Below are 15,635 nucleotides of genomic sequence, written 5' to 3'. Positions count from 1 at the left end.
ATTGGCTTAGACCATAATAATAATACACCAAGTGATTCATTCGATTAAGGAATCAATTATTATGAATTAAAGTATCGTCATTTTAAACATAATCAGCAAAAAGTTTATACTCTAGCGAATATGTTTTCATTTGAAATCAATTCTTGCAGATATGGCCTTGGGTATTAAATAACTCTGTAACCCTCATTTAAGCACATTTGTTTTGAGTAGCGGAGCATCTGTATTAGATAAATGAATTACATTTAATGAATCTGTTAGATTTTCTAAGCTTAGATACATTGGTATCTTTTAGATAACTGAAGATTATATTCATAACAGAACATGTTTTGGAAGTCACATCCTGATTAATTATGATAGCACTGCTCTTGCTCATTGCAGCCTAATGTAAATGCTGAATCCTAAATGAATTCACTTTAAATTTGGACATGAAGGATTAAAACAGCTTTTCTGCAGGTCTGTCACTGACTATAAGGTATCATAAATCCTGTTGTTTGCTTTCCAGTGAGTTTTCCTAACTGTGTTTAGTTTATTCAGTGCTAGTAAATAGTATTCTCTTGGCATGTGGTGTGTTTGTGGGTTTGGCAGCACTAAGGAGCTGAGTCATGAGTGCAGCACTAGTTGTAAAGACAAGGTACAGTAGCAGTGTGTAATCCTAGTCTTTGTTACTTGTCAGGGTGTTTTAGAAATTGGTTGGAATTTATGGGGAGAGAGTGAGCAAGAGAAAAAAGTGAGAGAGAGAGCAAGAGTGAAAATGGGGAAGAAAAATAAGTTTTTAAAGTCTACTGTGCCTTTTCGGTGAATGACAGCATAGTGATTTCTCAGGCTACAAATTCTCCACTTTGCCTTTGGTATTTTTGAAGACCACTATGAGGGATAGAGCATGCTGGGCTGTTCGCAGGGGAACTATGGCTAATGAGCGTTTATTTCAGAGCATTGCCATGGCAACAAAGGAGTTACTGACGGGCATGAAGAAGAAAATGTGATTTTTATGACATTATAGATTGTTCTTTTTTTGCTTTCTTGGTCTCCCGTGTCAGAGGAAGAAATTTCTTTGAAAGCTTTTTGAGATCCAACCCCACCACCCACCCCCAAAAAGCTCTAGCCCGGTCAATTGTAAATTTTAGTAGAGATATTAGTTGCTTAGAATTACCTTCAGCATATGCAGTGCATATTTTTTGTCAAACTGTAAGTCATTTATACATAAAATCTGACAAATATACCTGTTTATTTTTGGCCCCTAGAGCTTCTTTGAAGGATGGGATGTCACAAAGAAGAAGGATAAAACGAAGGGGAGACACGATACTATAATGGACTGTAAGCCTTTTTTTTTTCAAGCATAACAGTTGTTAAACATGGGAAAATGTATTTTGGTCTTCATACAGAAACATATGTAAGAATCAATTATTAATAATTTACATTAAATGTTTTCAGTTAGTCTCATGTTGCTTGCAGGAGATGTATTATTGTGCGATATGATAAATGTTTAATTTGTGTGTGTGAATGTGTGTGTGTGTCTACATTTTAGATGATCGTCACCGTGTGAAGCTGCACCCTCTCCTTGGGGATCCAAATTCTGACTACATCAATGCCAATTATGTTGATGTGAGTCCTCAATTTTGCTTCGCTCCAGAAACAATTCCAGTGTTTTTGTTCTTATCTGCCTCCCCTTGAGTCCATTCAATATCCGGATCAGCTGTCTCATTCTCTTTCCCTGCTCTGACCTAAGCTATTGAAGACATTATTTCCAGACAGAGCCCTGCACTCACAATTGCCTTGTCCCTCCAGAGATTGATTTGAACTTGAGCTTTAGGTGGTTTGCTGCTTAACTTCATTCATCCACTGCAACATTGATTGTGGTTCTACCAAATCTTCTTTGAGGAAGATTGTCCGATGCGTTGTTTAGGCTGTCTGTTGAATTAAACCCTACGTGTGCTTACATGTCTGCTTGACTTTTAAATAGATATTTTCTTAAAACCATTTTCACACTAATATTAATATTAGAAGCCTGTCAGGGAATTAGGGTGGGTGTAATACTGTACATCTTATACGGCTTTCTGCACACTTTATTAATATTTCTGCTACGGCACTATCGCTCTTAACAGGAATTCATTATTTCTGACAGGTCAGAAGATGGTGATTAATTTTCTGTAACAGCACAGGTCTAACCGTATTTCCCTCTACAAGCTTTATATTAATGAGCTCATTCTAAAGCATTTAGAATTTAGCATTAGAGCATTTCTATAGTAGATTCAAACAAGAAAACAGACCAAACACAGCTTTTATTTAGCAAATACATATAAAAATTCAAATACAAGTAAGCATGATTATTTCTAATGTGAAAAAGTCTGAAAAAGGTTGATTGTATAACATTTACAGTATGGACAGAGTCATCAGTGTCAGAACTTTCTAACCAAGGAAAAAGATTTGAAAGCGGTATTTTGGGTTTTTGTTTTGTTTTGCTCTTGGTTTTTTTTTTTTTTTTTTTTTTTTTTTAATGTTTAGGACAGAGGAGCTAAAGGTTATCTTCAAACCAATATCTTCAAAATGTTATTTTTTTGTCTAACTTCAAGCAGAGAGGCTGTGAGGTTGTGAGGTAATAATTGTTAATATTTATATCCTTTTACATTTAAACAGCAGAGGTGTGTCGATACGTTCAACTGTGAATCATTGGTAGACTGACGTGATATAAATGCAATTAAATAAAATACTTCAGGACATGCTGTTATAGAAAAATAATCATGGTGATGGCTTGGTTTGATGTGGCCTGAATCGAGTATTTACATAAAAATATTCAGTATCACATCTTTTCTCTTTTCTTTCACTTCTTTTTATAGACATCTCTAAAAAAAAAAGTTAAGCTACAGACTTGTGCAGCCTCTTGCCTCTAACCTTGACTGCCTTTGTATTTAGTCTAGAAATTGTGTCGTTTCTCTGTGTGATACTTTTCTGTAGTCTATGTCAGAGTCCTACAAGTCAAGTTAGAATTTATTCAATGGCTCAAATGTTAGAATAAGATTCATTTAAATGTAGCCTTGGGTCAAAAAGCAAACAGATGTATGGATATGCTTTAGAAAACCACCTGTAATCATTTTTCTAGGTATTTAAAGTAAATGTCCAGCACTTTAATCCTAGGTGTGCTTTGGACTTTCTGAATACATTACTTGATAAAAGAGTAAATTTGTTAGTGTTTGAATAAATAATTTATTGAATTTATTACTCTACAATATGTTGACATAGAAATGGCCATAGACAGAAAAAATTTTTATTTAAATAAATTATCTTTTTTTTTTAAATAATGGTACAGTAAAGAACAGAAATATATAATATTGAGCCCAGTCAAATTAGTGAAACTGTACACGTGGTCATTATCCAGAGCTAAGAATGGCTAAGGGATCTGACAGGATGTGTTGAAGTTCTTGTTTTTTTTTTTAAATGGGGATTATGAAGAGGCTTTAGAGGAGTGTGTTAAAGTGAGTTCAGGCACTCTTGTTTAGACTCTCATCATGATGATGGTAGCCATTAAAGAACAGGGCACATAGGTCTAGGTTTTCTTAGCTCTACAGACAGTCTGTTTAAGAGCTTTTTTCCCAGTGTTTTTAGAGTGAGTTTCTGCCAGAATCTTTAAGTTAATAAGTAAGAGCATCACTTTTGTACCAAAAGAAGCCATAACTTACAGACTATTTTTCTCTTCTACTTTAAGGCTTAAGAGAGTGCACTTTTAGAATGAGGCAGCCTGTTATTTTGGTACTTAAGTTCTTCATTAATGCATAATGGAACGCACACCAACTCTATACTCATTCGCACACTCATACAAGTATATACATCCATTTCTAATGTTGTGCGTTAACTCTTCTCTTTGTCTCTCTCTTACTTCCTTGTTGCCTCTCCCCATTTGTGCTTCTCTGTTTTAGTTCCTTTTGTGTAAACCTGTCAGTCCTCCTCTTCCCACAGCTCTTTCAGCTTCTCATTAACTAGTCTCTGTCTTCTCTTTTTCTACCCCTTCTCCCCACCTCTACGAGTTTGGACCCTGTAGATTCGGATAAACAGGGAAGTAAGTACCTTGCTGCTCTTTCTTCTCTCTTCTCCTCCTCCTCCTCCTCCTCCTCCCTTTTCATTCTTCCCATTCACTGTCACTTTAGCCTGTTTGTGTTAAAAGGTGGAATGCCTTCATTACCAGCAGACACTAATAAATCATGTGAAACAACCATATGAACCTTCATGCTCTCTGTCTTTTCCACCTTTGTATCCACCTTTAAAAGAGTATGAAGTCTTGGACTTCTGTTCTGCACCTAACCTTTTCTGTATCTGAGCTCACTGTCTATAATGTGAAGGCATTGTTATATATTAAATTAAGAAATTTAGTTTTTGACTATAACTGTAAAAGAAATATATGGTGCCTTTATTTAAAGATTTTGACCTTCTCTAATTAGGTTAAATTTGGATTGTTCTACATGTACCTCGATTTACTAAATATTGAAATTATGTAAACAAATATACTAAAATATACAGTGTTGGAAACCTTTGAATTTATAATTATGCAATACGTGTAACGTTTTTTTTTTTGGCTAAATTCAGCTTAATTGTGTGTCAGAACCTTTTTAAGAATCAGCATGATATTTTACTTTTCTAATGTGTTTTTAAATATATTATTTATTGCTATTGTATTATTTTGGGAGATAGATATCATTTATACTTTTTTTGGCTAGTCTGTCTGTACCAGTAAAGAACAGCTATAAAGAGGCTTAAGATGGTTCAGCATGAGGGAACTAAAGTAATTAGTAAAGACTAATGCTAAAGCAGTGTGGGAAAATCTATTTATTTTTTTATTTTTGTATTATTTCTGGTTTGTTTCTTCAACATGTCTATTTACAGTTAAATACAAAAACTCTGACATGTTCTATAATGGAAACGCTCTTTCTGTACTAACATTGGCTGTAACATGAGAGCCTTGTACTCCCACACCACTTAGTGCTCTGTAAAATAAATCCTACAGTTCAGTCAAATGTAATATAAATTGTTTCATATACCTTCACTACTCTCTCTAAGGCCCACAAACTTGATCTAATAGAACATTATACCAAGGGACAGAATGTTAAGCTTGCGTGAAAGAGCAGATCTTTCTACCTTCTATCTCCTGAGGCTGTTTGTATAAGTGCACGGATAATGATTCAATTGTGAAATGTTTTGTAAACTCAACAGTAACTCCATTTTTTGACTCCATTTATTGTCTGTTAAATGAAAGCATATCAGATTCACAGTAACACATTAAAACAGCTCTGTAACAAAAGACTGATAGTGCACATAACAATTCAAGTGATTCTCAGGGCATTTTCACACTTGGTCAATTTTTTCTACACCCAGGACCAGTTTTGGGATTGAATAGAAGAGAAACGTATAATCTCAGGTTTTCATTTCATTTACAGAAACTTTTTCCAAATATTAAATCGGTTGTGCAGTTCCATGCATCACATTTGTGGATGAGTGTGTGCAAAATGTTAAGCTGTAGGTTCCATTCTTTTTCCTTTAACACCAGCAGTCAAGTCAGTGAAGAACAGTTCTTCTGTCATTATGTAAGAATACAGCACAACCTTTTTTCATGCAGGCTTACATGAGACCTGCAGTTTCTGTTACACTCAGTGCAAACACACACATCAAAAAAACAGCTAAATTGCAGCGCTCCAGTCCTTGAACGTCTGATTTTATACATCAGTAAGGCTTTCAGTTTCCTTGGTCGACTATAAAACAACCATATCCTACCATCATGAAAACTGGAACAGGAAGGAATGTGACAAGTTGAACCAATTTCCAGACTTCTTGTGCAGCACCAAGAGCAGATAGCTTTAACACCTGATGTGGGCTGTACCACGCTTCAGTGGAAGTGAGCCCCAGACCACCATTTTCAATAGGACAAAGATCTAGACCACTCCAGGGCTTAACAACAGCTTTCACACTTCACCAAACAAACCAAACTCTTTGGGCAAATGAAGAAGGAAAAAAAAAGCAAGTGTGAAAATGACCTCAGTCTCTACCGTTAGATATAGTGATTGATAGATATCTGTCAAAGATTTCCTGTTTTTAGAGCATTGTACCAGGATTTTCAGTGTCTGATGTGAGAATTGGCTTTACACCTTAGGACTTTATATGAGCCAGTGAAACATTATGTACATTAAAGAGGACAGTTTCTAAGGCATGCTTGGGTCATTGATTGATTAACACTTTAACAAAGTAGGTAAGCAAGTAAGAGAGAGAGAAATGAATAGGGATAGTGGAAGGTACAGTGTAAGAGACAGGTGCTTATCTGGCTTTGGCTGAGGTACAGATGGCCTTCTCAGCATGTCCACTTGCTTCTGTTTCAGGGCTACCATCGATCCAACCATTTCATCGCCACACAGGGTGAGTATCTCTGCATGCACTGGAGTGAGTTGTCAGAGCATTCATGTCTGTATGTGTGTGTTCTTTCGAATTAGTATGGTGTGTAATGCCCATCCAAACCCCATGGGTGAGAGTAAGTCTTGCTCAAGCTTTGCACTAGTCTGAGTGAGTGAGTGCGATGATTCACATTCTGACTGAAGCTAATGGCTGCTGAGCTGTGGTAATTATAGCTGTAAATGTTATGTAGGGCAGTGGGAAGGGAGACAGGCCTGCAGAGCAAGGGATCAATGCCTGCTGTTTTCATACCTGAGCCCTCCACAATCTCATGCTGCACAACACCTGTGAGCCCCTGGACAAGGGCCTAGACTCTCTGGGTGTGTGTGCACATTTGTGTGTATGTGTTTGTGAGTGCGTGTGTGTGTGTATGTGTGTATGTGTGTGTGAGATAAAGTGTTACACTCTAGTGTATGAGGTCTCTCACAACCCCTTGATCAAAGTCACTCAAGGTTTCCCTCTGCTCTTCCTCTCCTTACATTTCAAACTGCACTAAATAAATCATTGTCTGCATGTCGCATGTGCGTCTTCCCCTATTGAATTTCCAGGCGCACTCACTCACTTGGTAAGGGGAATTTGCTTTTTCACCAAGCCAGCCACATCCTTTGCTGATGTTCTAAACGGTTCTTCTGTCAGCAAAATGGGCTGCTATTGAATTACTCCCTGTGAAGTGCTGGATTACAGAATCGCCTTATAACACTCAATGACACTTTAAAAATGAATCTTGCTGTCTAAAGCACTGATTGCCACAGAATCACTTTTGTGTGTGTATTTGTATGTATGGATGTATGTATGTATGCAGGGCCCAAGCAGGAGACAGTGTACGATTTCTGGAGGATGGTGTGGCAAGAGAACTGCTTCAGCATCGTGATGATTACTAAGCTTGTGGAGGTGGGCAGGGTATGTTCTGGCTTTTTTTTTTTTTTAACTTCACTCATCCATACTATTCTAAAAAAGCAGCAAATGAACATATTGCAAATGGAACTTTACTTAATATCAGTCATTTCTTACATTAAGGTTAATAATAATAATAATAATAATAATAATAATAATAATAATAGTAGTAGTAGTAGTAGTAGTAGTAGTAGTAGTATTATGATTAGCATTATGTCATCCGCAAATCATGGTCAGCAATAGAAAAGCTCAAGAAGGCAGGCAATTCCAAAACGTAATCCAATATGTAAAGAAACAGGGCAGAAATATTAAAGGTAGCATCAAACCAAAGGGGTGAGGAAAAAGGCAGAGACAAGAAAAGCAAGGTTAGATCATACACAGAATAACCATCCAATATAACAATGACTCAGAACTTGCAGCTATGTCAAAGCAAACTGCAAGACTTTGCAACTTGCTTGTGAGTCCATTTGCTTTTAGGTGGCTAACAGTAAATAATGGAAAATAAATGAGAGAATTTCCAAAGATGAGGACATCCTCAAGCAAGCTGGAGGGGAAATGTTTGGGCTAGACTGTAGACTAGATTTTATATCTATAAGTCAGGGGTCATGAACACATGGCATAGATTGGTCTCTACATGATTCCAGCATCAGACTACAAACCAAGAAGATTTAAAAAAAGATTAAGTGCAATCAGTTAGAAACAATTGTTTAAGTATGCTGATTTAAGAGATTATTTAATATCAAACAAATCTGACATTATAAATGAACTGCAGCTGAATCCATAGGTTTGTAGATCATCACATAGAAATTCTCACTCTCACTCTCTCACTCATTTTCTACCGCTTATCCGAACTACCTCGGGTCACGGGGAGCCTGTGCCTACAGTATCTCAGGCGTCATCGGGCATCAAGGCAGGATACACCCTGGACGGAGTGCTCACATAGAAATTCTCTTTTATAAACAAATGGAAACAAAGTTCCCTTTCGAGGGAACTCGACGCTGCGTCAGTGCTGACGCTATGGGAACCCATAGCGTCAGCACTGACGCAGCGTCTCGTTCTCTTCTCAGGGAACCGGGTTACATATGTAACCTGGTGTAGTTTTTTGGCTAGTTAAAAACCTAATTCAGATTATCTTTTGGCATTTGAACTGAAAATATTCTCAGTTGCTGTGGTATTAATAATTTATTTAATGTGTACACTGAAGTGCGTGAGATTGTTTAAAATGACAGCATTGTTTGTTGTTCTGCATAATAAGACAAAAGCCTAGCTATGCCTGGCTACAATACCAACCTTATCATCTCTGTGTTCATGTCTGCTCTAATCCGGTGCAATTGATGTTATTGTTTTGTTTCCTTCTATCTGAATCAAGGTTATGTCATCTCAGCATTTCAGGCATAATGCTTCTCCATTTCCTGCAGCACACAGATCACTTCTTTCAGGATGCAAATTACTGCCAGAATGCTCTTAAATGACTAGCTTTGTGATATTATGAAATAGTATTCTGTTATGCCAAATGGCTTTTGTGGTATATGATAAAAACCTATTAAATCCAGGAACGGAATGATGCCTGAAGCGCTATATTGGCAGTGACACTTATTATAACTGTTACGACCACATGACGGGTAAAAATAAGCAGCGTGATTCTGGTTGCTAGATGTTGTTAGTTATTCAGACTGGAAGGTCATAATGACTGTATGCTGCTGCTTTAGACTATAAGCTGTTTTATTTTAAGGAAGATTAATACTAAGTTATGACACTAGTGGCAAGAGTAACACTTTTTCAACATTTGTCCATTTTATCCCTTAAGTGGAAAAACATACTGTCAGCGAACGCGGGATAAAAACGGACCCAAATGCAGGACAGCTTAACAGAAACGGGATTTAATAACCAAAAAAAAAAACACGAAACAGGACACAGACATAACCAGACATGACGACGACAGGAGACAATAACAGGAGACAATAGGATTCCGCGCTGCACGAAGCAACGCGGCTCAATTAAATAATACAAATAATCATTATACACATGGGACAGGTGTGCAGAGGCGGGGCAGAAAAGACAAGGGCGGGGCAGACACGTGAACATGAAACATAAACAAAAGGCACATGGTCAAAGTCCAGGCAGAGTCCTGACACATACAGTATCATTCTTGAAATAAATGCATCTCTTGCAGGTGAGTTTGGACCCATCTATTATGTGTGTGATGGGTGTGTTGTGTGTAAGCAGGTTAAGTGCTATAAGTACTGGCCTGATGACACAGAGATGTATGGAGACATCAAGATCAGCCTGCTGAAGACAGAAACTCTGGCTGAATACGCAGTACGCACCTTCTCCTTAGAGAGGGTGAGTATAACATTCTCAGAAGTACTCAGAAAACACAGCAGATCCAAAGTAAGAGTTACTTGGACAAAGAATATTGTATTAAACACACTGTAAAAAATAAAACAAAGTAATAAATAAGAGTGAGCATGGGGACACTAGACAGAGGTTGCGTCATATTCTGTATATATCAGTAAATGTTGTAAGCAGTGAGATATTAATAATGCAGATTGGACTGGTAGCTCAGTGGGTAAGGTGTTGGACTATGGATCAGAAGGTTGTAAGTTTGAATCCCCGGGTCATCAAGTTGCCACTCCTGGGCCCCTGAGCAAGGCCCTTAACCCTCAATTCTCTTAACAGCTATATAAATGAGATACATAATAAGTTGCTCTGGATAAGGGCATCTGCCAAATGCCATAAATGTAAATGTAATTAAAAAGAATTAAATGACAGCCTTAAGAAACATATCAGTTAAAACCAGTTGGTGCTCCAGATGGAATCCACCATATGAAATCACAGATTTCACAGGTTGCTTTAACACACAAAAAAAATGTCACTTTTATTTTAGACATTGGAAAAATATATACACTGTTTGGCTAAAAGTATGTGGACACCTGACCATCACACCTCTAATATGCTTGTTGAACGGATTAGGTCCCATCTTTGCTGGCATACTGTAACTTTACTTACTGTAGAAGCCGTGCTCTATATTATGGAACATGGCTGTGGGTATTTGTGCTAATTCAGCCACAAGAGCTTTGATTATGTCCTGATGTTGGATCAGAAGGCCTGGTTTGTGGTTGCCGTTTCAACTTATCCCGAAAGTGGTCAGTGGCGTTGAGGTCAGGGATGTGTGAAGGCCACTCGAGTTCTTCCACATCGACTTTGGCAGACCAGGTCTTCATGGAGAAGTCCATTTTGTGCACAAGTCCTTTGTTAATCTGGAACAGCAATTGGTTAGGCTAATTAGTTAATATGAAGGGAAATGTAAAGACATTATCCAATATACTACAGTGTCCAATGTGAAATACTGGAGCGATGTCTCTGCTATGATGTTCTGCATAATGATCCAGTCTAGACTTAGCATTCCCACTGTGGTCAGTCCTGTGTAGTCTCTTACATCATGGATTCTGTGGTATTTATTTATTTATTTATTTATTTACTTATTTATAACAATGGTGAATAGTGTTTTATGTTCGTGTCCATGAGGTAGCACACCACAGTACAGTAAATTCTAAAACAGCCGTTACAGCAAACTGCTCTTCTGGAAAGGGCAGCACTGCTGGTCAATCCAGCTGATTTATTGATTGGTGAAGGCTCTGAGTACATTTTGTACTTTTTATGCTTGGGGTAAGAGCTACCACAAACTTTACTCTGTTTCCTAAAATGTGTATAAAACGTGTACAATTGGGCAAAAAGTTATTTTATTCATCATCTAAATGCACATGCATTTACTTTCAGTATGTTGACACCAACCATCCATCTACTGCTTTTACATGCAAAGTTATTCTTACTTATTTACATATTTAGCTTCTTTGATAGTCAGTTTGGCATCTTATTAATGTCCTTTTCTTCGACACCTCAGGGTGTATTGTTAGAGAAACTGGTAATTAGTTTTGTTGGATTATATCATATGCAGAACGTGATGTGTTAGGATATTATGTCCATTTTGTTGCTGAGATACTGTAAGTAGCACATTCCAGTTTGTACCAACTAAACAGCCCTGGGGTATAGTGATGCTGAAAACAGTGCGCAATTTCACTTGTATGCACTCACATGCGGAATGTTTTATAGCATTATAGAGCCAGTTAAAGGAAACAATGATCAGTTGATCCAAGTGTAAGCTGTTGGAATAGAGCTATAGCACGTATCTAAGGATTCATTTGTGAGACTGGAATAAATTCCTATCTCATGATAATTCTTTAAGACTTTTACCAGGGAACACTGGCTAAAACTCTGCTGAAGGAATTTAGAGTCTACTGGCATACACCCAGCTGATTAAAGCTGAGTAACTTATAAATGTATAGAGCTATACAGAACGGTAATACAGGAATTCTTTTGGACACGATTATTTATATCATCATGTAAAATAGTTTTAGCAATCTTGCTTTTGGTTATATATTACCACATTTACCTTTTCAACTGAGGAATTTCTTTTTTCTATAAAGGGCAAGCACTAATTAAAATATCACAGTAGAATCCAATCACTACTTCTCCATTGCCAAGCCAGACTTTCTGCTGTATTACTGCAAATCAATTACATTGACTTGTATGTTGTAAAGTTTATTGCTCAGTGAGAGCAAATAGCTAAACATTGCATCAGGCAATGGAATGTATTTTATTTGTTTTCCTTTTATATCATAAGAACTCAATGCTTACTGCATATTTTCTAGTATTTTACCTTGGCTCCTTTCTTAGAGATTTGCCTGCCCAAAAGAGATAATGACATGACCTTACATTCAGTATAGGCTGGTTATATTTTTTATTTTTAAAACTAAAAATCCCAAAGGAGTGGTTAATCTCAGCATTAAATATGTTCTTGTGGGGTTAGAGAAATGTGAGGCAAATCTCTGTGAAATAACAGAAATTTGAGCAGAAAAACACTGTCATGTTTTTCAGAGTCTCCGAAAAGGCACATCAAGGAGCCCAACCATAAAAGTTGACATCCTCAACAGAGAATACACTTTAGACACAAATATTTTCAACGATTGCAATGTCTCATACATTTATTAATTGCGTTTTTTATTCATTTTTAAATAAGGTTTGTTTTAGAGTTTGTTGTTTGTTACAGAAAACAGTGCTCGGTGTATATCTGTGGCTTTTTTTATCTCAGTATTAAATTTTGTGTTATATTGTATAGGATTTGTTTTATTGATCTAAAGTCAGCTTTGAAATTTTGGGTAGCCTTCCAGAAAATATGCAAAATCAATATATATATATATATATATATATATATATATATATATAAAATGAATAATACATTCAATGTTTAATATTTTAAACCGAGGAATATTGAAGAAAACACTTCTTGTTGGATCTTGGACAACTCCTCTATGCAGATATCAAAGCTCATCTTTGATTCAGATCACAGGTTTTTACTGGGGCTTAAATGCAGAGACTAGGATGACCATTGCAGAAATTGATTTTGTGTTTCTAAGGCAATTTATAACTGGGATGAAATATCCATCTGTATCCATGTATCCATGTACAAATCTGGCAGAGCTAACAGATTTTAAGCAGACATAGTTTTTACTTAGCGTGACCAAAACAGCCCAGATGCACCAATATTCCAGGACATACAAATGTTTATGATACTGTTATTTTTAAACAGCTTATAGTGTGTGTGTGTATATATATATATGTATATATCTGTGTGTGTGTGTGTGTTTATATATACACAGTACTGTGCAAAAGTTTTAGACAGGTGTGAAAAATGCTGTAAACAAAGAATGCTGAAATATAAATAATGAGTGTTTATTTCTGTCAAATGTCAAATTTTCTTTTCAAATGAGCAAACAAAAGAAAAATCTAAATTGAATCAAAATTTGGTGTTACTACCTTTTGCCTTCAAACCAGCATGAAGCGATGGCACGGCCCCCACAGAGCCCTGATCTCAACATTATTGAGTGTGTTTGGGATTACATGAAGAGACAGAAGGATGTGAGAAAGCCAACATCCACAGAAGATCTGTGGTTAGTTCTCCAAGATGTTTGGAACAACCTACCAGCCAAGTTCCTTCAAAAACTGTGTGCAAGTGTACCTAGAAGAATTGCTGCTGTTTTGAAGGCAAAGGGTGGTCACACCAAATATTGATTTGATTTAGATTTCTCTTTTGTTCATTCACTGCATTTTGTTAAATAAATGTTTAACACTTCCATTTTTGAAAGCATTCTTTGTTTACAGCATTTTTTCACACCTGCCTAAAACCTTTGCACAGTACTGTATATATATTATATTGTAATATATTATATATATATATATATATATATATATATATATATATATATACACACACACACACACACACACACACACACACACACACACACACACACACACATATATATATATAGGTAGGTTGTACAAAGGATAAACAGTAACGTTTACAAGCTGAAGTCATTCTGTAAAAGAAAGTAATTTCTTATGGAAATACAGTAAAATACTATTAGAATTTTTAAGGTTAAAGTGCATTTACATCTAAAATTAACATGACACCCCTACATTAATCCTGGTGTCATTAGTTGCCATATGTGTACAAATAAATGTTTCATATGTTTGCAATGCACCTGTTAATAAAAGACACTAGACAACACACAGTGTTATTGAGCAAGCTAATGCTTTTAGTATTATTGGGTTTTGCTAGAAAACTAGTCCAGATGTTCTAGAAATGCATCAATCAATGTTTTGCCATCTCTTGATGCATCAGAAAATCAATACATAATAGAAAAGGTATGCCTAGAGGCGGGTGAGGAGTGAAGGCATTAGTCAGAAAAGAAACCAAGAGACAATGGTTTTTGGTGTTTAAAGACCTATTAATTTGTGATGTTGAATGAGTTTGGATGTCTGTCTATCTACATTTTGGCAACAGACAAAACACAATTCTATGTCACATTACACACGAAATAAACTGTGCCCACACATAGACACATGCAGGCTTTCTGTACCCGCAGCTAAGGAGTGAGGGCTGGATGGCAGAATATAGAAGGTATTAACTGGGTTTAGCAAATCTTCATCTTCTCTGACTCGCTCCCTTTCTTATGCAGCTGTATATAGGTACAGAGCTTACAGAGGACTTTGATGTGTGCTTTAGGAGCGCTCACTGGGTCTGTCTGTCAATCATAGTGACTGAAAGGTGTGTATATGACAGAAGCACAAAGAGGGCTTTTCTGCTTCACTGTCACACAGCACTTCGATTTATTCAAACTGCTTGGGATTGAGTATGGCCGAGAGTGAAGGTGTACTGACCACACCCTCATAAATGAATCTGTAATTCTATTAAACTATAATTTCCCCCCCCGCCTGTATAAAATGAATCAGGTTTAAAACAGAGGTAGAAAACTGTGCTTCCTTAGAAGATCTCAATGTTCATTCCTGGAACAAATTCTTTAGGTTTGCATATATTGCATTTTGTAAACAAGATTGTAATGACAAAAAGCTAGCAAGCAAACATTCCAGTTAGACCAATGTGCAATATTATCTTCTTTCTATTACAGTGGGTTATATAACTTCTATACCTACTATGCATATTACAAATAATAATACAACTATTTGGTCCTAATTACCCCTTATTTTTACCCCTTAAGCTTTTTTAGGCTTAAAGGAAAGTGCTTATCTTTAAAGGTAGTGGTAAAAAAAACTCATCCCTAACCCATCTACTTCAAAAAATCCTCTGGGTAACTCAGAGGCATGAAATACATGCAGGCCATTATTATAATAGAAAAAGAAGCCTTTATTTTTTGTTACATATGCATTACAGTACAGTGAAATTCTTTTTTGCATATCCCATCTTTGGAGGTTGGGGTCAGACCACAGGGTCAGCCATGATACAGTGCCCCTGGAGCAGTGTGGGTTAAGGACTATGCTCAAGGGCACAACAGAGGCAAGTTGTCAGTGCTGGGGCTTGAACCGATCCTATAATCAACATCCCAGAGCTTTAACTGCTTGAGCCACCATTATCAAAAATCCCAGAAAATCATATGTAACTACCTGTATAGTTTGAGTCTATATTCAGAAATGTCCTGTGTAAATATTGCCTTTTTTTTTTGTGTTTTTCAGAGGGGTTACTCAGCCAAGCATGAGGTGCAGCAGTTCCATTTTATGTCATGGCCAGAGCATGGAGTTCCATACCATGCCACTGGCCTGCTGGCGTTCATCCGCCGGGTCAAAACCTCTACACCAGCTGATGCTGGTCCTGTGGTGGTTCACTGCAGGTACACAAATACATGTTTGTCACAACATTATACGCATCGTACTTACTGTATATAACATCTATAACA

At 36.8% G+C, this 15,635-nt stretch overlaps 1 protein-coding gene across 5 annotated transcripts in view; it reads left to right on the top strand.

The window, feature by feature from the left end:
* Positions 1-15,635, top strand: part of ptprub (protein tyrosine phosphatase receptor type Ub) — a 202,328-nt gene that overhangs the window by 169,411 nt on the left and 17,282 nt on the right. For 3 of the 5 annotated variants that reach the window (XM_060869959.1, XM_060869958.1, XM_060869957.1), the window contains exons 17-22: positions 1,242-1,314; positions 1,526-1,602; positions 6,357-6,393; positions 7,229-7,326; positions 9,547-9,663; positions 15,415-15,569. In XM_060869959.1, the coding sequence (XP_060725942.1) occupies positions 1,242-1,314; positions 1,526-1,602; positions 6,357-6,393; positions 7,229-7,326; positions 9,547-9,663; positions 15,415-15,569 (557 nt within the window). The remainder of the gene's footprint in view (positions 1-1,241; positions 1,315-1,525; positions 1,603-6,356; positions 6,394-7,228; positions 7,327-9,546; positions 9,664-15,414; positions 15,570-15,635) is intronic. The other 2 variants (XM_060869961.1, XM_060869960.1) reach the window with 1 other exon arrangement.

Source organism: Tachysurus vachellii, chromosome 5, assembly GCF_030014155.1.
Source record: "Tachysurus vachellii isolate PV-2020 chromosome 5, HZAU_Pvac_v1, whole genome shotgun sequence".
Classification (NCBI taxonomy): Eukaryota; Metazoa; Chordata; class Actinopteri; order Siluriformes; family Bagridae; genus Tachysurus; species Tachysurus vachellii.
This window is presented reverse-complemented; position numbering and strand designations above follow the sequence as displayed.